Raw genomic sequence first — 23058 nt, 5'->3', positions numbered from 1 at the left:
CATTGTGTCTATCTAGACTAAAAAATAAAAAACTTTATAGTTTTGGGGGATGTGGCTCAGTGGGTGAATGCTTGTCTAGCATGTGCAAGGCCCTAGGTTTGAACCCCAGTACTGGAAAAGAAAAAGAAAAAAGTAGTAATAATAGTACCTACTTCATCTCATATTATGAAAATTGAGTAAAATGATATATGCAAAGTATAGTGCCTGATACATGATAATCACTCAAATTTTAGTCAAAATAGAGTTGTGAAGTTCAACATATTAACTTCCCTAATACAATTTTATTGTAATTTTTGCATCTTTGAACAACTTAATAGCAACTAAGCAAATTGTACACAAGCCTAGTTGAAATTATTCTTTGTGTATGTATAGATAACAAAATTTAAGAGACTTAACATATTAATTAATGGGTTTTGGTCTTAAAGTGATTGTAATTTAATTTGTACTACCTTTTTGCTAAGTTTATTTGTATCTTATAAAAAAACAAGATATTACTTATTTAACTTCATGATGTAAGAATCTCAAAAGCGGGGGATGGGGATGTGGCTCAAGTGGTAGCGCGCTCGCCTGGCATGCGTGCGGCCCAGGTTCGATTCTCAGCACCACGTACAAAACAAAGATGTTGTGTCCGCTGATAACTAAAAAATAAATATTAAAAAATTCTCTCTCTCTCTCTCTCTCTCTCTCTCTCTCTCTCTCTCTCTCCTCTCTCACTCTCTCTTAAAAAAAAAAAAAAAAAAGAGAATCTCAAAAGCGGCCTTCTTCTCTTTTTGCTTCCTGCAGGAATCAGTGTGGAATTTCTATGTTCATTGCGCTCAGATGCAACCATGGAAAGTATTACTGCTTGTTTACATGCATTACAAGCCCTTTTAGATGTTCCTTGGCCCAGATCTAAAATTGGCAGTGACCAGGTGATTTCTCATTTTGGGGGGGCTTCTGTAGATCTCAAGGAATACAAATATGTTCAGATTACTACAGTAAGCAGAAATTAATACAAAAGTAAAAAGAGAAGTCATTTAAGATTACAAGGCACAGCTGGGCCTTGGAACCAGAATGCCATCAGCATGTGTGATGACCCAGGAGCTATCATACTTCTGGCTGCCACTTCTGTCTCTGCTTTTTGCAGTGATAGGAAGGTTCCATATTGAATTGTCCAGGATAGTAACTGCTAGGTATACATGGTATTCTTTCTTTGCTCTGTTTCTGTGAACCCCAATTTTTGCATTCACTTGTATCTTATGTTCCATTTTCCCAAGAAAGTATCTGATTGGGTCTTATAGTTACTATCCATTTTAAAGTATTCTTGTTGGCAAGTTCTCCTACCAGGTCTTTTCAAGAGACTGTTGTCTAGCCTGTAGGTGGAGTTGTGGCCATGGTAAAATAATTGCTATACAAAGTGTGACTCTTTTTTTTGCTGCTTCTCTCAAAGGTAAATATGCATTCAGCAGGCACTGTTAGCTTCATGTATTATCCAGTATATTAATTTTGTTGCCATTGACTCAGGTGTTAAGGTAAATAGGAGATCTGATTTCCTCTCTACGTAGACTATTATTTAATACTATGATTTGCTAAGTTTAAAGCATTAGCAGGTTCTTACCAGACTTGAGTTGGACATAAGTAAATCATAAACTCTGTGTTGTTTTCTCTATTAAAACAAGTATTATAATGACAGATTTACTCTATTATTTTCAAAAATAAAGGTAAGCAATCAGAGTAACTAATAAAAAAGAGAAGGAGAAATGAAATAGTATCTCTGCAGTGTATTTTATTCTTTAAAAAAAGAGATCCAGGGGCTGGGGATGTGGCTCAAGCGGTAGCGCGCTCGCCTGGCATGCGTTCGGCCTGGGTTTGATCCTCAGCACCACATACAAACAAAAATGTTGTGTCTGCCGAAAACTAAAAAAATAAATAAATATTTTTTAAAATTCTCTCTCTCTCTCTCTCTCTCTCTCTCTCTCTCTCTCTCAAAAAAAAAAAAAAAAAGAGATCCATTTTAACGCTCTACCTCTCCTTCATTCTTCATTATTAGTAGAAACTTTAATATAAATTTAATAATCTACATGTCAGCCTTTGTGTTCTTTAGTTAAGTTTCCCATCTTGTTTTGGAAATTTCCTTTCCATTTTTCCCAGTTTAGGACGTATGTGGAAATGATCTTTTGTCATAGTACCATCTCCCAGAGACTGGACAAAACAGTCTGGAGTTGGTTTAATGTTGTTTGTAACTTTATTACACTAACATCCTTATTTTTTATAAGCAATATGTCATATTCTCTTTTTCTGAATTTTGTCAAAATGACATTTAACACTGGTATATTTTATCGGAAACAAAACACAGTGATATTTAATATCCTATCCACTACTTGTTTTCTATGATAGGATTTGGGTATTGAGTTGCTGAATGTGCTGCATCGAGTAATTTTAACCAGAGAATCACCTTCCATTCAATTGGCTTCACTTGAAGTGGTAAGGCAGATTATCTGGGCAGCTCAAGAACACGTGAAGGAGAAAAGACGAAGCGCAGAAGGTAAGTGTTAACCCTTAATGCCAAATGAATCACATAGCATCATTAACTTTTAAAGTATTACTTTATGTAGTCTTGATAATATATTGTGTATAGGATAAAAATTGATAGACATGGCTTTAAATCTTCTCATTCTCTTCTTCATGTTAGCTTGGATATTGTCAGTAGTCAAGCCATTATTCTTTGGGAAAAAGAGAACTAGCCAGGCACAGTGGTGCATATCTATAATCCCAGTGGCTCTGGAGACTGAGGCAGGAGAATTGTGAGTTCAAAGCCAGTTTCAGCAATTTAGTGAGGCCCTAAGCAGCTCAGTGAGACCCTGTCTCTAAATAAAACACAGAAAAGGACAGATAATGTGGCTCAGTGGTTAAATGCCCCTGAGTTCAATCCCAGGTATCAAAAGAGAGAAGAACTTTAACAAAACTTGGGAGGAAAAAAGTCCCTTGTACCGCTAGAGTGTTTATTTTAGTTGCACCAGTGTACATGGAAAGAATTATTAATGTCTTAGGTACACAAATTGTTTACAAGTCCAATATGACTTTGTTAGATTTGTCCTTTAAGATTTCATTTGACCATAGAATCTCCTTCCATTCAATTGATTTCTACATATGTTAGAAAATTCCATATAACCATAGCCAGGCTTAGTAGCCCACACCTGTAATCCCACGGACTCAGGAGACTGAGGCAGGAGGATTGCAAGTTCAAAGCCAGGCTCAGCAACTTAGAGAAGCCCTAAGCAACTTACGGAGACCCCGTCTCAAAATTTTTTAAAAAAGGCTGGAAATGTGCCTCAGTAATTAAGTGCCTCTGGGTTCAGTCCCCTGTACCAAAAAAAAAAAAACCCACCACTACCAGTATCTCAAGTGACAAACTCATTGTTAGAGCTCCAGCACTTGACCATTGAGCCAAATCCCCAGCCCTATTTTGTATTTTATTTAAAATAATTTTATTTACCACCTTGTGAAGTTGCTGAGGTTGGTTTTGGACTTGAGATTCTCCTACCTCAGTCTCCTGAGCTGCTGGGATTACAAGTGTGCGCCAACACGCTTGGCCATATTCACATTCTTAAAGGAAAGAGGTTTAATAGGCAATATTTAAGGGCTGACAAGGTTGTAAGGATTTTTTTATCCATAACTTTTTTAATACCCAAGACTAGCTATAAAATATGTTACCTAGGGGCTGGGATTGTAGCTAAGTGGTAGAACACTTGCCTAGCACATGTGAGGCACTGAATTCATTCCTCAACCCCACATAAAAATAAATAAATAAACAAATAAATAAATAAAGGTTAAAAAGAATATGTTACCTATACAGAAAGGAATTAAATTGTCATCTACCAGAAATAAAGCTGGCACAAAGTATTTACTAAACTCTATTTTTCCTGTCTTTTAGTTGATGATGGAGCTGCAGAAAAGGAAACCCTACCAGAGTTTGGAGAGGGAAAAGACACCGGAGGACTTGTGCCTGGGAAGTCCTTGGTTTTTGCAACACTTGAATTGTGTGTATGCATTCTTGTTAGACAGCTCCCAGAACTAAATCCTAAATTGACAGGTAGCTCAGGAGTAAAAGCTTCAAAGCCACAAATATTGTCAGAAGATGGAAGTAGATTGGTTTCGGCTGCATTGGTTATCATCTCTGAACTTCCTGCAGTGTGCTCTCCTGAAGGTATGGAATTTAGTTGCTAATCTTTTCCTCTTCCTCCTCTTTTTTTGTGGGGGGAGGGGAGGGAGTGCCAGGGATTGAAACTAAGGGTGTTTAACCACTGAGCCACATTCTCAGACCTTTTTATATTTTATTTAGAGACTGGGTCTCACTAAGTTGCTTAGAGCCACGCTAAATTTGCTAAGGCTGACTTTGAACTCATAATCCTCCTGCCTCATCCTCCCAAGCCCCTGGGACTATAGGCATGCACTACTGCACCTGGCCCTTCTCCTCTTCCTCCTCTTGTTTGTGTGTGGAGGCGGGAGGATTGAACCAAGACCTCACATACAAGCTAGGAAAGTGCTCTACCACTGAGCTCTGTCCCCAGCCTCATATACCTTAACACAGGATTTAAGACTTTCCACATAGCTCTATTGAGCTGATGCTTTTTTTTTTTTTTTTTGTAACAAGAATTGAACCAGGGCCACTTAACTACTGAGCCACATCCCGGTCCTTTTTTATTTTTTATGTTGAGACAGGATCTCACTAAGTTGTTTCAGGCCTTACTAAGGAGTTACTTCCTTTGCCTGATTGCTTTTGTGGAAATCCTAAACCCAGACGTATTTGTGTTCATCCTTGTTCTGTGCTGTTATCCATGCTATTTCTTGATCCAAAATTACTCTATCCCTTAGGACTGGGGATTGAGCCTATCACTCAATGAGGTGCTCTATCACTGACCTATATCCCAGTCCTTTTATTTTTTTAGATAGTGTCTCACTACATTGCTTAAACTGGCCTTCTAAGTTGGAATCTTACTGCCTCAGTTCCCTGAATCTCTGGAATGACAGGCAAGTACCACCATGCCTAGTTCCTCTACTTTATAAATTGTTTTCTTTCTTCAAAATTCAACTCCAGGGCTGAGGATGTAATTCATTGGTAGAATACTTGCCTAGCATGCATGTGGCCCTGGATTCAATCACAACACCCTCCCCCCCCCCCAAAAAAAAAGAATAGACCAATTTCAGCCCTAGATCATCTGTAAAAGCTTCACTGTTTAGCACATACTGAGTTTTGTTTATCAGGTATATACAGATTTTTTTTCTATATATAGATCTATAGCTTTTATTTGCCAATGACAGTTTATGTCTTTGATTATTACTTATACATATATATATATATATATATATACATATATTTGTGTCTTGATCAAAACTAAATGTTGGGGCTGGGGATGTGGCTCAAGTGGTAGCGCGCTCGCCTGGCATGTGTGCGGCCCGGGTTCGATTCTCAGCACCACGTACAAACAAAGATGTTGTGTCCGCCGATAACTAAAAAATGGATATTAAAAAAATTCTCTCTCTCTCTCTCTCTCTCTTTCCTCTCTCACTCTCTCTTAAAAAAAAAAAAACTAAATGTTGTCGTCTACAAAATCTAGAACATAACAAGTACTTAGTACTTAATATATACTTCTTAATTGGTAGCCATATTTCTGTTTAAATGTGTTATGACCAGTTTATATGCTATTTATTTTTAACCTCATGATTTTAAACTTCAATTTGAATTAAAACTTTTATTCCTTGTTCTTTCACACAGATTTGTACTTGGCCAAGCGTAGTGGCACACGCCTGTAATCCCAGAAGCTTGGGAGGCTGAGGCAGGAGGATTGCAAGTTCAAGGGCAACCTCAGCAACTTAGCAAGACCCTGACTCAAAAAATAAAAAGGGCTGTGGATAAGGCTCAGTAGTTAAGTGCCCCTGGGTTGGGTTCAATTGCTGGTACAAAAATAAAAAATAAAAAATAAAAATCTGTACTCCCACACCAAGAGTAACAAAAAGAAAAGTGACTAGCAGAGGATTAGAGGTAAAAATACACTATACAGACTTGTTGGTCTCCAGGAAAGTTGAGTTGACCATTTTAACTTTAGTTTCTTCACATTCATTTTAATTAGAACTGACTTTTCTAATTAGAACTGACATTTCATTCATGAAATGAATAGTTCATATTGAGTGGATCTCCACAATCTCCTTGAAAAAGAGTAATAAAATTCAAATGGATAGTAGTGACAGTTATACAACATTGTGAACATACTCAATGCCACTGGATTGTACACTTAAAAATGATTAAAATGGGGTTGGGGTTATGGCTGAGTGGTAGTATGCTCGCCTAGCACACATGAGGCACTGGGTTCAATCCTCAGCACCACATAAAAATGAAATAAAGATTTTATGTCCACCTACAACTTAAAAAAAAATAAATATTTAAAAAATGGTTAAAATGGGGGGCTGGAGTTGTGGCTCAGTGGTAGAGCCCTTGCCTAGCATGTGCAAGGCCCTGGTTTCAATCCTTAGCAACACATAAAAATAAATAAAATAAAGGTATTGTGTCCAACTACAACTAAAAAATAAATATTTTTTAAAAGTGCTTAAAATGGTAAATTTTCTTATGTTTTACCATAGCAAGAAGATAAATAAATTTGTTTATCAAATACCAAATAAGAAGACAGTGTATAATGATTTCATTGTACTGTCATGTGTAACTAATAAAAAAAAAAAAAAGATGACAAATTCATACTGATACTAAGGATACTAAATGATACAATTTAAATATCTCCAGTTATACCTATCAAAATTTATTCCAGGGCTGGGGATATAGCTCTGTGGTAGAGTGTTTGCATGGCATGCATGAAACCCTGGGTTCAATTCCTGGCACCACAAAAAATAATAATAATGCAGCAACATCTGATAATGATAGCAAATAAAAAGTGAATTTAAAAAAAATTATCCTAGCCTTCAAATCTTGTGAGTTATTTCAATTATCTTATATAATTATAATCTTTTATGAAAAATAACTTGCAAGTATGCTGGGTTTTGTGTATGCTAAGCATACACTCTTCCACTGAGCCAATTCCAAGAAATAATTTAAAAGCTAGAAATCTCTGGCACTATCTTATTTATTGATGACTTTTAGGGACTGTATATATTCATATTGACTAAAATCTAGATTGTTTTTAAAATTTTATCTTATAGGAAGCATCTCAATTCTCCCTACTATATTGTACCTCACAATTGGAGTCCTCAGAGAAACTGCAGTAAAGTTACCTGGGGGCCAGTTATCTTCAACGGTTGCAGCTTCACTTCAGGCTCTGAAAGGAATATTATCTTCCCCCATGGCCCGAGCAGAAAAGAGTCACACTGCTTGGACTGATCTTCTTCGCAGTGCTTTAACAACAGTTCTCGATTGTTGGAATCCAGGTATTAAGGCTCTTTGGAAGCATTTGTTCAGTTTGTTTAAAAAACTGAGAGGAACAGTTTTTTGAGAATAAGGTATTTATTTGATCATGGTTGTCATTTTTACCAAGAGAAGACAGTATTATGTGTTTAGAAGGTATGTATACATTTTAGTATCTTTAACCTTTAATGCAACTAAATAACAGGGAATTTATATATTGTTGTGAAGGACCTTTAGATGTAGTGCTTATTTAAAATGTAAGTAGCTGAATACAGTGGTGCATACCTGTAATCCCAGCAACTCAGGAGGCTGAGGCAGGAGGATTGCAAGTTCAAAGCCAGCCTTAGCAATTTAAAAAGGCTCTAAGCAATTTAGACCTTGTCTCAAAATAAAACATAAAAAGGGCTGGAAGCAGCTGGAGGTGTGGCTCAGTGGTAGAGCACTTGCCTAGCACATGTGAAACACTAGGTTTGAGTCTTAGCACTGCATATAAATAAATAGAATAAAGATCCATTGACAACTAAAAAATATTTTAAAAAAAAAAAGAGGGGCTGGGGATGTAGCTCAGTGATTAAGCACCCCTGGGTTCAACCCCCTGTACTAAAATAGATGGATAAATAAAATGTAGTATGCTTCAACTTTTCAGTACACGCCATAAACTGAAAAATGCATAAGACATACATTATACATGTAAAATAAGATAGGGCTGGGACTGGGGCTCAGTGGTAGAGCCCTTATCTACCAAGTGTGAGGCACTGTGTTCAATCCCTTGCACCACATAAAATAAATGTATTATGTCCATTTATATTAAAAATAAATAAATAAATAAGATAAATCTAACCCAACATCCCAGGATTTACTAGCTAAGGGACTGGACAAGTTACCCAGTTACCCTGAGCTATAGTATTCTCATTAATAAATCAGGATATTATGTTTTTAATTTTGGTTTGGGGTTTTTTGTTTGTTTGTTAGATGGGCCATCACTAAATTGCCCAGGCTGGCATTAAGTTCACTATCCTCCTGCCTCAACCTCCAGAGTAGCTAGGATTACAGATGCACTCACAGGGAACCCAATAATGATATTATGTTGCAGAAAATTGTTAGCACAGTATCAATATATAAAAAACATCTTGTTTATTACTTATCATTTATCAATAAATGATAATCAATATTATTTTCCCCATCCAGTAAATATTTTTATCTTATTGTTATGTGAATTTTGTGTGTTTTGTTTTTGTTTTTGTTTTATCTTGCTTTTTCAGTGTGGTGATAAAATCCAGAGCTTTGTGCAGGATAGGCAAGTGCTCTACAACTAATATTCACCCGCAGCTCCAGTTATGTAATTTTTATTTTCAGTAGTATATTATAGTGATTGTAAAAAGTCTTCAGACATACTTTATCCCTACCTTCCTTGTCCTGTTTATAAATATTACAATTTACCCAATTTGAGTTTATGGAAAAAGAAAAGAACCAGAATTAAGGGTAGAAAGAGATTCAGAAGATAGTGCAGTCAGAGAAGTCAAAGAAAAGAGAATTTTAATAGAGAGGGAGTGTTCGGCAGTATGAGATGCTGTAGAGAAGTCAAGCAATATGGCAGTAGGACCCTGTTGAAGAACAAAGGAGAGCTGAGGAAAGGGGAAGACACACACAGGCTCCTCTTCATAGGAAAAAGAGAAACAGCTAAAGGGAATGAATAGGGTTAAGGAATTTCTCTGAAACTCTAGCATGAGTTCATATTTAATGGGGGAGAAAAAAACGTAGAGAGGGGTCTAGAATTTGAAATACCAAAAAAGAAAGCAGCGTCCCTCTCTAAGCAAGAATAAAATTCACAGAGCATTTAGGAAGATTAATCTCTGCTGAAATAGGGGAAAGAACAGGAGGTTAAGTATGGAAAGTAGGGTTTTTATGTTGAAGGTTATGGAGAGCTTACCTCTTTGATCACAGACACACACACAAATGGGGTTTTTGGTTGTGTTTGAGGGAATGAGACTAAGACTGACTATTAAGAAATTTAAAGGTACCAATAATGATGTAAAACATTTGCTGTATAACAAATGCCTCAAAATTTAGTGACTTAAAACAGTAGACATTTATTATCTGACAGTTTCAATGGATCGGGGATTCAGGAGCAGCTTAGCCAGATGGTTCTAGCTCAGGGTCTCTCATGAGGTTACTGTTAAGAAAGCCAGAACACCAGGCAGAGAGGCAGTTTCCCAGATGGCTATTAGCAAGAAGTCTTAGTTCCTTACCACCCAGGATTCTTCCATAGGGCTACTGCTAAGGGAACTTTACATTTATTCTAGGGAAAAGAGTGGGAGTAAGCCGAACACAGTGGCTCCCACCTGAAATCCTGGCAACTCAGGAGACTGAGGCAGAGGGATCACAAGTTCAAAACCAGCCTCAGCAACTTAGAAAGGCCCTAAGCAACTTAGTGAGACCCTGTCTCCAAATAAAATATAAAAAGGGCTGGGGATGTGGCTCAGTGATTAAATGCCCCTGAGTTTAATCCCCGGTACCAAAAAAAAAAAAGTGGAATTAAAGAAATTTTGAAAGAAATGGAAAGAGGAACACAAAAGAACTTTATCTTACCAAGAATAAAAAGACATTTTTACTAAACTGGCTGAGTATGTTGCAGTTTCAAGTTGCCATAAATAATGACTGAAATTAACTGTGCTGTGTGGGTTGCAATACAGCCACATGGTGTAAATAGTTTACTGTCTGGAATCAAACTGTCTGCCTTACTAATTGTGTAGTTTTTGGGGAAATGACTGAATTTCTGTTTGTAATCCATAAAATGGAATAAAGAAGCCAGGCATGGTTGTATATGTCTGTAATCCCATCTATTCCAGGAGCTAAGGCAGGAAGAATCCAAGCCATCCTCAAAAAATAATAATAATACTAGCCAGGAGTTGGGGTTGTGACTCAGTGATAGAGTGCTTACCTTGCAACTTTGAGGCACTGGGCTTGTTCCTCAGCACCACATAAAAAAAGTAAAGTTATAAAAAAATAATAATAAAATGAAAGCCAGGTGCAGTGACACATACCTAAAATTCCAGCAACTCCAGAAGCTGAGGCAGGAGGATTGCAAGTTTAGCAACTTAGTGAGGCCATACATAACTTACTGAACCCTGTCTCAAAATAAAAACTAAAAAGGGCTAGGGATATACGGACATGACTCAGTGGTTCAGTACCTCTGGCTTCAATACTTGGTTTCAAAAATAAATAAATAAATAACAAAAAAGGTTGAAGTTGTGGCTCAGTGGTAGAGTGCTTACCTAGCATGTATGAGGCACTGGGTTCAGCACTGCATATAAATAAATAAACAAACAAACAAGTAAAGGTCCATTGACAACTAAAAAATATTTAAATAAGAAAAAAGGATTGGGGATGTAGCTCAGTGGTAGATTACCCCTGAGTTCAATCCCCAGAACCACCAGAGAGAGAGAGAATGAATAAGAATACCTATTTCATGGTACTCTCTGATGTAAGGGTTTAGGGTACAGTTAAGTACTTACAGCCGTGCTATAATTTTAGCTTTAAATGTTACCCATGTACCTGTTTTATCTTAAAACTGCTCTGATGTCTAAAAGAAATAGATCCCACTCATTCATAAAATTTTGCTTTCATTGCTAGTGTCTCTTAGAGGTGTCAGCCCAGGTATTATCTCTTCAAGGTTTTCTCTGATCACACAATATCAGTTAGTCTATGCTGCTTTCTATGATTTGTTTGCAATGCTTGGGATGAACCCAGGGCCTCACACATGCTAGGCAAGCACTCTACCACTGAACTACACTCCAGCCCCTCTATGGGTTTCTTAATATAGTTTTTATATGCATGGACCTTGTTGGTAGCTGGAAATTATTTATTGACTTCCCAGTTTATGGTATGGCTTCTTTGTAATTGTATTCTCAGTGCCTAAAAGAGGGCTAGCTGAAACATAATATTTCTTAATTATTTTATTTGTTGAATGAATGTGACCAGAGCTACTATTTATTTATGTCATTTCTTCACAATTAACAGCCCGTTCCTAAACAATTTAATGAGTTGAATTTGTCACACCCTTTCTTTTCAGATAATATTGATTTTTCACAATAGGTTAGTTAAAATTATTTAATGAGAATATGATTTTGGAAAATGAAGGTAGATTACTTTTAATACAGAATCCCTTCAAGTAATTGTGACATCCACAGCTATTTTCAGGTTTTTCTCTGCTGTTGATAAATAATATGTGTAGACTGAGTGCTAAGGCATTTTTACTTGGTATATGTTATTGTCAAAATACTTAACAAAGAAAAAAACAATTGCCCAAGTGTGTTAATGTTGCTGCACAGAAAAAATAATAAGTCAACCATGTTGGCACATACCTATCTATAGTCTTGCTACATGAGAGGCTGAGGCAGAAGAGTCCCTTCAGCCCAGTTCAAAGCCAACCTTAGCAACACAGTGAGATTCCATCTTCAAAACAGAAGAAAAATAATTAAAGCTAATACATATTGAACATAATGTGTAACACATATTCTAACTCATTTAATCCTCAAAGACAGATTTAAATGTCTAAAATCACAAAACTAGTAAATGTAGATATGTAATTTTTTTAAATATTTATCTTTTTGGTTGTAATTGGATACAGTACCTTTATTTTATTTTTACGTGATGCTGAGGATCGAACCCAGGGCCCCAAACGTGCTAGGCGAGTGCTCCACCACTGAGCTACATCATCAGTGCTAGTACATATGTATTTGTTGGTGTCTGTACAATAGCTTTGGTAATTTTTGGCTCTTAGAATTATTTATAATTCACATATTAAAACCTACAATATTTGTCAGGGTTTTTAACTTTGTCAACCAAAATCATCTATATCTGTTGTAGTCACAAAGAAAATTATTGCTACCAAGCTAAAGACAGCTTCTCACAGATACATAAAGCAGTCAGTATAATCTGTTCTAATAGATCATTTCTCTTTAGTTGATGGAACACATCAAGAACTTGATGAAGTCAGTCTACTTACTGCTATCACAGTATTTATTTTGTCTACCAGTCCAGAAGTAACTACCATCCCATGCCTTCAGAGGAGCTGCATTGAGAAATTTAAGGCTGCTCTTGAGATAAAAGATCCTATGGTAAGTGTCTTAGTAGAGAGATGTTTGTAAGGCTTTTACAAAACTTTTCTTTGTGATTTTTTTGGCTTCCAAGTATCAGACAACAGTTTTTTTATTTTTAGATTTGATATTAATGCCTGTTCTTGGAAAACAAAGCCAAATAATACTGGTCTTTATTCCTCTACCCTAAGGGGGAGAAAGTGAGAAAATGATAAAAAGCAAAATTTGAAATTAGGGCATTTTAAAATTGATATCACTCTAGAAATTTTATTGATATACAAATTTTATTGGGACTGGGGATATAGCTCAGTTGGTAGAGTGCCTGCCTCACATGCCCAAGGCCTTGGGTTCAATTCCCAGCACCACACACACACACACACACAAAATAAATAGATAGATAGATAGATACATAGATAGATAGATAGACAGATAGATAGAGCTATAGAATAAGAGGCTTTTATAAGATATTTTGTGGCTTATAGTAGATTTCCTTTTTAAAAAAGACTCTAGCATATGCCTTTAGGATTTTGATTGTGAAATAATAATTGTTGCAGAAACAGTAAAATAAATTGATTCCATTCCTTTATGGCCATTTCATTTGCTAGATTAATGTTCCTTTTCCTTTATGTGCTACAAAATGAGTTTGTAGGGCTGGGGATATAGCTCAGTTGATAGAGTGCTTGCCTTACATGCACAAGGCCCTGGGTTCGATCCCCAGCACCAAAAAAAGAAAGAAAGAATTGTAGCCCATACCCAAAAAGTACATTTATTCCCAAACACATAGGAACCAAATTATCTCTCACTAAAAAATGACTTATATATCTGATGTATAGTCATTTCTTCTTGTTCTGTCCCATTTGTTGCTGCTGCCTGCAGGAGCTTTGTGTAGCCATTTCCAAGTGGTGGGTCTGACATGTGATGACACATAATTAGTGCACTTCACAGGGTTCCTTAAAGCCTTCAGACCATGACATTTGTACATCCAATGTATGTGATTTGTTTTTGGTCTATTCTTATTGTACTTTATGGAGAGTAAATTTTTTAAAATGAGCAAGAAAATGGGAACTAGAGAAAAGAAGAAAAAGTAACCACTCATAGTTATCCTCCCTTACCGCTTCTCACTCCACATTGTTACAGCTCTTCTTAGCATCAGGTTTGAACACTCTTATCAAAAACTTGGTCCTTGTTCTCATGCCAATTCAATAACGAGGACATGGTTTTGAGAAAAAGGAAAAAGAAGGTTTTGTTTTGTTTTGTTTTGTTTTGTTTTGTTTTTTAAATGATTTTTTAAAATACACACACACATATATATACATATATATATTGTGTGTTGATGGACCTTTATTTTATTCATTTATTTATATGCAGTGTTGAGAATCGAACTCGGTGCCTCACACCTGCTAGGCAAACACACTACCACTTAGTCACACTCCCAGCCCAAAAAGGAAGTTTTATTGCTTTGCTGGCAAAGAGACACAGGTGACTCCTGTCCCAGAGGCTGTGATTCTACCCACCATGGGGAACAGGGAGTTTTTAAAGAGGTGATTCAAAGGCTACATTCCATACATTCTCTATTGGAGTTATAATTCATTTCTTCATTTGGGAGTTAGTCATTTCTGAGATCTTCTGGTGCCATTCCCTAGTCTGCATTACTTCATACCTGTGATGGGTATGTGCTCAAGCACAGATTACTCTGCCTGGGATGGGGAAGAAAGGTAATCCTGTTTCCCCTGAGATTAAGGAGGGAGAGAGATTAGGGAGGAGCACAAAGAGAGGAAGAGAAAGAAACATTTTCTTTTGAAAATAAATTATAGGGCTGGGATGGTAGCTCAGTGGCAGAGCACTTGGCCTAGCATGTGTGAGGCACTGGATTTGATTCTCAGCACCACAAATAAATAAACAAAATAAAAGTCTATCAACAACTAAAAAATGTGTGTATATATATATATATATATATATATATATTTTTTTTTTTTTTTTTTTTTTTTTTTTAATTGCAGTAGCAAAGCAGCAAGGGTTATGTTCAAAGCATAAAAGTGGACCACTGTTACTATACTAGCTTTGCACAGTGGCAGTATTGTAGCCAAATGAGGTTTATTTAAGGTGTGATTATTGCTAATTAAAAACTCTCCTCAAATTTCAATATCTGTTAATACTTGGACTTCCAAAATTAAAAGTAAATTAGAAATAAATTTAAATACTTCTGCAACTTTAATTTCAAGGAGTTTTTTTTTCTTTTATTGGTGCATTATAATTATACACAATAGTGGAATTCATTTTAAGTACCAGGAGTCTTCAGAGATTTGTTTGTGTTAGGGACTTTTTTAAAATTTACAATTTATATTTTTCATGTCTCTTTCCTCATTAGGTACAAGTCAAGACCTATCAGCTCCTCCATTCCATTTTTCAGTATCCAAATTCAGCTGTTTCCTACCCATACATTTATTCTTTAGCATCCTCTATTGTGGAAAAACTACAGGAAATAGACAAGAGAAAACCTGAAGATACTACTGAGCTTCAGATTTTTCAAGAAGGCATAAAGGTCTTGGAATCATTGATTATCATTGCTGAAGAACAGCATCGTAAGTGTCAGCATTCTAATATTTCAGAATTCCTCTAAAGTCAGAATTTCAATGTTATTTAAATTATAAAACATTCAGTTAGTCACATTAAGACAGGTGTTATATTAATCCCAGGTATTAATATTTTAGTAGTGATTTGGGAGAAGAGATGAGAAAAATTGTTTTCCTCCCTGCAAGAAAAATGTGGGAAGATCAAGTCCTTTTGCCACTTTGTACAATGAACATTTTTGTTTTCTGAACTTCTTTGTTTATTTTTTAGGCTCTCAGCTGGTGGCCTGCCTTCTACCCATTCTCATTTCCTTCCTGTTGGATGAGAATGCCCTGGGATCAGCAACTTCAATAATGAGAAATCTACATGACTTTGCTCTGCAAAATCTCATGCAGATTGGGCCTCAGTATTCATCAGTTTTTAAAAACGTAATGGCTTCTTCTCCAGCCCTGAAAGCCCGCCTTGAGGCCGCTATTAAGGGCAATCAGGAAAGTATCAAAGTCAAGTTACCATCATCTAAACATATTAAGAACCCTGGAAATAATTCAAGCATCCAATTAAAGACCAATTTTCTCTGATGTTAATTGTTTTTGAAACAGTAAGCACCTTAATCTAATACTTGATTATTTCCTTTCCTTTGGGGACAAAAGTGAAATTTTAGACACAAGTGCACTTGGAGATCTAGTGGATTGTTTAACTTAAATAGCTGTGACTTTGCAAAGTGACAGCAAACTTAACATTTTTTGTGGTTGTGTTTGTTTGTCTGTTTTTCCATTTCATAAGTGAGTAGAATTGTTATAATTCTTGCCAGGAATTTCAAAAAAGTGCTAAAACAGGGCTAGGGATATGGCTCACCTGGCATGCGTGAGACACTGGGTTCGATCCTCAGCACCACATAAAAATAAAATAAAGATATTGTGTCCACTTAAAGCTAAAAAATAAATATTAAAAAAAGTGCTAAAGAACTAAACAGTCCACTGCTTCAAAAATGAAATGAATTTCTTCTGTCAATCCATATACATGTGTTATGCTTAATTCTTGACAGATATAGATTCACTCTAGTATAAATTATCTGTACTTATATTGTATCCCAGTTGCTAATTAAAAATTCTGCTTTATTCAGTAATAGTATTAAACTTTGTTGGATTTGTCCAGGAAGATGAATGACTAAAGAGCTATTTAGAAATTTGTTTTTCCAATATATAATGATACAAATTAATTATAGCCCCCAAAGTGTGACATAAGATCTGGTATCTACAAATATCAAGATCTCACATATTTTGGGTTAATGTGTATTGCATTCACAAAATGAAAGCTTTACTCATTTTAAATAGAATAGGGCCTGTCCACTGCACTATTTCTCACATGTATTTTTATGACCTTTGTTCCTAACAGTTTTTTTCATTTTCATTTTTGGCAAACATTTATATTGATGAGTTTAATAAAGACTCTTATCTATATTGTATTTATTAGATCAATTATGGGTTTATATAAATGCCAAATTTAGTACAACAAATTTAGATCATCAGTGAATACAAGTATGTTTTTTTTAACATGAAACATATTTTAATACAGAAAATAAACTAATGATAAAGTATTGGTTGAAAAATATTTTTAAACTCTGTTCATGATAATTGATTCTCCTTCCACTTCACTGTTATTATACTGTGTGAATCAAACACTATGTCAAATAAAGCATTTCCCTGTTAAAAATTACAATCTGAAGTGATAGAGGCATGTGCAGAATTGAGAAACACTTTGATTCAAGGAAGAACAATGTGTGATGTACTCTATTTTATTATGTTTGTATATAAATACTCTTGTAAATTGTTCAGAATGGAAAACATTTGACAAATTCTAACACTACAATCAATTTTTCTAAATTACATAAATAAAGCTACTTTTCTTTATACTTCTTATATTTTAAATTATTTTATTCAGAAAACATAACTATTTAATCTTACAGATTCCAGAAAAAAGTCAATACTACTGTTGCTGAAAGCTCCGTCCTTGTGCCCAATGCCAATCCAATAAGGAGGACACAGTTTTGAGAAAAAGGAAAAAGAAGGTTTATTGCTTTGCTAGCAGAGGAGAAACATAGGGGACTCCTGTCCCAAAGGCTTTAATTCTGCCCATCAACAGATTCATAGGCTACATTCCACAAGTCGTAATTCACTTGTCAGTTTGGGAGATAGTCATTTCTGCGATCTTCTGGTACCATCCCCAAAGTCTGGATTACTTCGTTCCTGTAGTGGATGTGAACTCAGGGACTGATAAATCTGCCTAGGATAGGGGAGAAAGCTAATCCTATTTCCTCTGAGATTAGGGAGAAGGAGAGATTAGGGAGGAACAGGGAGAAAGGAAGAGAAAGAAACATATCCATTTTAAAAATAAGTTGTAGTGGCAGAGCACCAAGGGTTATATTCAAAGCATAAAGTGGACCATTGTTACACTACAAAGTAAATAAAATCCCTTTATAATTTGGCCTTTTTTCTCAGAAGAGCCCTTTGGAGTATTCTTTGCAATAGAGTATTGAAGTTAAATTTTTCTTCTAAAAAGTAAACCACCATCAACTCAAAGGAAACATTAATACACTTAAAATAATATACATATAAGCGCTATAAATGGGTTACAGAGCTCAACAGAAGAAAACTGGGGCTTCCAAGGTGAACTTCATGGAAAGAGTTCCATGATACAGACTGAGAAAATAACACTTACTTGATGAAATAGATGCATAATAACCCAAGAATTTTTTGTAATAATTTTGAAGGGAAGAATTCCCTTTATCCTTTTATTATAATTAGATTTGCATTATGAGGAAAGAAATTTAACCTTCAAACTAATCAACTGATAATATAAAACTGACAATATGTGAATTAACTGTAGATGCCCCAAAAATATGAAGTTAAACTGTTGAATCATGTCTGACAGTTTAAAGATTCATTACCTTGCACGGGCCACAGTCCTGAAGTTTCAAGTCTTATATGTATTTTCCCCAGAGCTCATTAATAATCATAACTGTAAAATCAGGGTAATTACATATAGTACATCTTCTCCATCAATTGAATGTACTTTCCCTTTTACAAATAAGCTTGCTACCCTTGCAAGACCTCAATTTATCAAGAGAAATTTATCTCCACGTGCACTAGAAATATAGTTACCCAACTGTTGGCTGAATGGCAGTTGTCAGCTAGTTAGTGAATTGTGCCCATGTTGATTTCTCAACTTTTTACCAATCTATTTAGCTAATGTCTGGACTTTCTAACTTTGAGGAAATGGGAAATTTTGTGTTGAGATTAATAGAGCTGAACTATATCCAGCACAGACCACAAACAGTCCCATATTGTGCAAATTCAAAGACATTAGTTTCTTTTTATTGCATTTTTCTTGTTTAGTACTCCTGTGCCATTTCATTGAGGGATTATAAAATGATTCTCCAAGGTTACTTATGGAAAATTTTTATTGATAGTCATTCTTAGTTTATATTCTTAGATTACTCTTCAAGTAGGCAGTGTATTATTTTAAAATTAAACTTAGGGGCTGGGGTTATAGCTCAGTGGTAGAACACTTGCCTAGCATGTGTGTGGCCCTGGGTTTGATCTTCAGCACCACATAAAAATAAATAAAGGTATTATGTCCAACTACTACTAAAAAATAAATATTTTTTAAAAAATTTAAAAAGATTCTATTTTAAGAATCCTATATTTTTAAAAAATATTTTAGTTGTTGATGGATCTTTATTTATATGCAAATTTATTTATATGAGAATTTAACTCAGTACCTCACACATGCTAGTCAAGTGCTCTACCACTGTGCTATAACCCCAGCCCCAAGAATCCTATATTTTTAAGAAAATAAGAGATCATTGCTACCAGTCAAAAACCGATATCGAGATGGGCACAATGGCACACACCTATAATCCCAGTGGTTTAGGAGGCTGAAGTAGGATGATTGAAGGTTCAAGGTTGACCTCAGCAATTTACCAAGGCCCTAAGCAACAACTTAGCAAGACCCTATCTCAAAATTTTAAAAGGCTGGGGATGTGGCTCAGTGGTTAGGTGCCCCTGGATTCAATTCCTAGTATCAAAACAACAACAATATTGAACAAAGTATGGGTAGTACATACCCATAATCCTGGCTACTGGAGAGGCTGAGGCAGGAGGATTCCAAATTCAAGGCCAGCCTCAGCAATTTATTGAGACCCTGTCTCAAAATAAAAAACAAGCTAGGGGGCTGGGGCTATAGCTCAGTAGTAGAGGATCTGCTTTGCACGTGTATGAAGCATTGGGTTCAATCCTCAGCACCACATAAAAATAAATAAAGATAACTGTGTCCATCTACAACAACAACAACAAAAAAAAAAACTAGGAAGCTGGGCGCCGTGGAGCACACTTGTAATCTCAGCAGTTCAGGAGGCTGAGGCAGGAGGATCACGAGTTCAAAGCTAGCCTCAGCAACAGCGAGGTACTCAAGCAACTCAGACCCTGTCTCTGAATAAAATACAAAATAGGGCTGGGGATGGGGCTCAGTGGTTGAGTGCCCCTGAGTTCAATCCCCAGTACAAAAAAAAAAAAAAAAAGGCTAGTGATGTGACAGAGTGATAGAGCATCCCTAGGTTCAATCCCTAGTACAAAGGTGTGTGTGGGGGGGGGGGCAGATATTGACAGTGTTTTGCTTAACAAGATCAAAATTTTAAATCTTTTTTCTGAAAAAATATCTACAGGCAAAAATATCTTTATAAGCGGAAATTTTATATAGATAGACATATAAACACATATACACTTGCCAGAAATATCAGACTACTTTATAAAATATTCCAAAAAGAACAAAACAAGAAATCTTTATTTATTTTTATTTTTTTTAAAGAGAGAGAGAGAGAATTTTATTATTTATTTTTTAGTTTTCGGCGGACACAACATCTTTGTTTGATGTGGTTGCTGAGGATCGAACCCGGGTTGCACGCATGCCAGGCGAGCGCGCTACCGTATGAGCCACATCCCCAGCCCCAAAACAAGAAATTTTTAAAAGCAGTTTTAAGTATGCCAGGGACCTGCAGGAACAGGTTTGTTAATGCAATTGTTGGAGGAAGTACCAGTGTCTGAGAGGAAAATGTGTACAGCCAAAACTGAGGCTCTCAGGTAAACAATGAGACCTATGAACCCCAATATTTCTGTGTGGATACTTGTTTCTGATCTTGGTTAAGGAAGTTTGGGCCTGCTTTTATAATCGGATCTTGGAGCGCTGGAGCACTTACCACTCCCTGAATTGCCAGGGCAACTGCCCTTCCCACATCCTTTTTGCCCTAGTGGTGTCAAGTACTAGCTAGACACATATCATGTAGGCTTTTGTTTAAACACAAAAGCTACTTAAAAATAGGTTTTCTAAATTATAGAATCGCTTTTCTTTCAGTGGTCAACAGACTCATTGTGAGTCAACACCCAATGAGAAGTGGTGAGACATGCACTTCCTAGTCTCCAGTCAGCTGTATTGTTACTGATGTTTGCTAAGGTTTTCATTCTAGATGCCTCTTTCCAATCACAATGTCACGACTCTGATTTCTCAACATTGTCAAAAAACTTTTTTGTAGAACCAGGGGTGGGTGGGTATGCCTATAATCCCAGCAACTCTGGAGACTGAGGCAGGAAGATCATAAGTCAAGGCCAGCCTCAGCAATGTAACAAGACCCTAGGCAACTTAGGACCTATCTCAAAATATAAAACAAAAAGGGCTCAGCATTGCAATGAATACACCAATATTTCTATTCACTTGTATCATTTATGTTCATTACTCAAGCATATTTCAACTGAGCTGTTCAAGAATTCAGTTACAAGCCAAGATAACTGGATAGTCAAAAGTTGGACCCTTATTTCACACCATGTACAAAAGTTAAAATAGATTAAATACCTAAATGTAAACTTAAATTATAAAGCTCAAGGGGAGGGGAGGGGGGATAGTAGAGGATAGGAAAGGCAGCAGAATACAACATACACTAGTATGGCAGTATGTAAAAAAGTGAGTGTGTAACCAATGTGAATCTGCAATATGTATACGGGGTAAAAATGGGAGTTCATAATCCGCTTGAATCAAATGTATGAAATATGATATGTGAAGAGCTTTGTAATGTTTTAAACAATTAATAAAAAAAATATTTAAAAATTATAAAGCTCAGAGAGGAAAACAGATGTAAACCTCTATGACTTTGGATGTGACCAAAAGAAAAAAAATGTCAATAAATTGTGGAGGACCAGAAGGTAATGTAGAGGAACTAGGCAGCATCCCCCAACCCCTCCACAGCACAGAAAGGAAGTAGCAAAAGAATAGCTGGTCAGAGAGGAATCTACATGAGATGGGCATGACACAATTGAGGTGATCACTCACTGTGTGCTTCTAATTATGTTATCTTGAAGGTGTAAATTTACACACATGGTGATAATGTTTATGAATTATTACTATTATTATTATTTATTTTATTTGTTTAAGTGGTGCTAGGGATTGTGCTTGGCAAGCACTCTACCACCGAGCCACAACCCTGGCCTATTATTATTATTATGTTTTTGGTACCAGGAATTGAACCCAGAGGCACTTAACCACAGAGTCACATGCCCAGCCCTTTTATTTTTTTATTTATTTCAAGACAAGTTCTCACTAAGTTGCCTAGGGTCTTGCTAAATTGCTGAGGCTGGCTTTGAATTTCCAATCCTCCTGCCTCAGCCTCCTGAGCAGCTGGGATTATAGGCCTGCACCGCCAGGCCTGGCTAATAATAAAGTTTTCAAAAAAGAAAAAGAAAAGGCAATTACCCCTAGGTTTGAACCCCAGTACCAGGCCAAAACAAAGAAAAAGAAAAAAGACAACCACAAGTGTTAGGTAGGATGTGGAGAAATCAGAACCTTTGTATATTGCTGGTAAAAATTTAATTGTGCAGTTGCTTTGGAAAACAGTTTCTCAAAAGTTAAAAGTTAAACATAATTATTATATGATTCAGCAATTCTACTCCTAGGTTTGAAAGAACTAAAAGCATTCACACAAAAACTTAAGTATGGGTATTTATAGTAGCATTATTCATAATAGTCAAGATGTAGAAACAATCCTAACATCCACCAACTGATGAATGTGTAAATAAAATGTGCTGGGTGTGGTGGTATGCACCTGTAATTTCAGTGACTCTGGAAGCTGAGGTAAGAGGATTATAAATCTGAGGCCAGCCTCAGTAACTTAGGGAGACCCTGTCTCAGAAAATTTTAGAAAGGGTTTGGCACGTAGCTCAGGGGTAGCACTTGCCTAACATACATGAGGCCCTGCGTTTGAGCCCCAGCACCAAGAAAAAGAATGTAACTGCTAATAAATATAGGACTTCCTTTTGGAATAAAGAAAATATACTGGATTAAATGGTGCTGATTGCACAATTTTGTGAATATAACAAAGCTAGTGAGTAGTACACCTTAGTTTTTGTTTTGTTTTTTTTTTTTTAACAGAGGTCTTTTATGGAATCATAAAAGTATCACAAGTTGGTTTTATAATCCAGGATATTGTTTGTATAGCTGGACAATTAGGGTTTTTGTTTTGTTTTGTTTTGTTTTTTACTTGTTTTTTTTAATGCTGGGCATCAAACCCAGGGCTTCATACATGCTAGGACAAGTGCTCTACCACTGAGCTACAGCTACAAAGTGACTTAGATCCTATTTACCAATCTTTTCAGACACAAATAGATACTATCCCAAAGTTTTCTGATATTCTTTTATTAACAGTTATGGCTTGCTGGATCAAAGCAGCTGAATTCAAAACAAGTTCTATGTCATTTCTTTCATGGAGTAACTCACCTTACTGAACTTGAGATCCTAAATGAGCAACACCTAGCCTCATCCAATTCTTGAAGATGTATTTGTCACTCATGGAATTTCAAAGTCAACAAGAGGCCCAGTCTCCTGAATAACAACTTTGATGGGGAAGTGAGCACACACAGACCTTGTAAGACACCCTTGACCATGTGCTGTGACTAC

At 36.1% G+C, this 23058-nt stretch overlaps 1 protein-coding gene and 1 pseudogene across 12 annotated transcripts in view; both read left to right on the top strand.

Annotated features, from left to right (window-relative positions):
- Positions 1-16952, top strand: part of Heatr5a (HEAT repeat containing 5A) — a 132147-nt gene extending 115195 nt beyond the window's left edge. For 10 of the 12 annotated variants that reach the window (XM_076850162.2, XM_076850156.2, XM_076850154.2 and 7 more), the window contains 7 exons: positions 784-911; positions 2377-2524; positions 3914-4186; positions 7189-7413; positions 12356-12510; positions 14858-15071; positions 15331-16952. In XM_076850162.2, coding sequence (XP_076706277.2) covers positions 784-911; positions 2377-2524; positions 3914-4186; positions 7189-7413; positions 12356-12510; positions 14858-15071; positions 15331-15638 — 1451 coding nt within the window. In that variant the 3' untranslated portion in view covers positions 15639-16952. The other 2 variants (XM_076850163.2, XM_076850164.2) reach the window with 2 other exon arrangements.
- LOC143396235 (U4 spliceosomal RNA) lies at positions 14547-14664 on the top strand (annotated as a pseudogene).
- Positions 16953-23058: the final 6106 nt, after the last annotated feature.

This window comes from Callospermophilus lateralis, chromosome 3 (genome assembly GCF_048772815.1).
Source record: "Callospermophilus lateralis isolate mCalLat2 chromosome 3, mCalLat2.hap1, whole genome shotgun sequence".
Taxonomy (NCBI): domain Eukaryota; kingdom Metazoa; phylum Chordata; class Mammalia; order Rodentia; family Sciuridae; genus Callospermophilus; species Callospermophilus lateralis.
The sequence above is the reverse complement of the archived record's forward strand: the minus strand, read 5'-3'. Positions and strand labels throughout refer to the sequence as shown.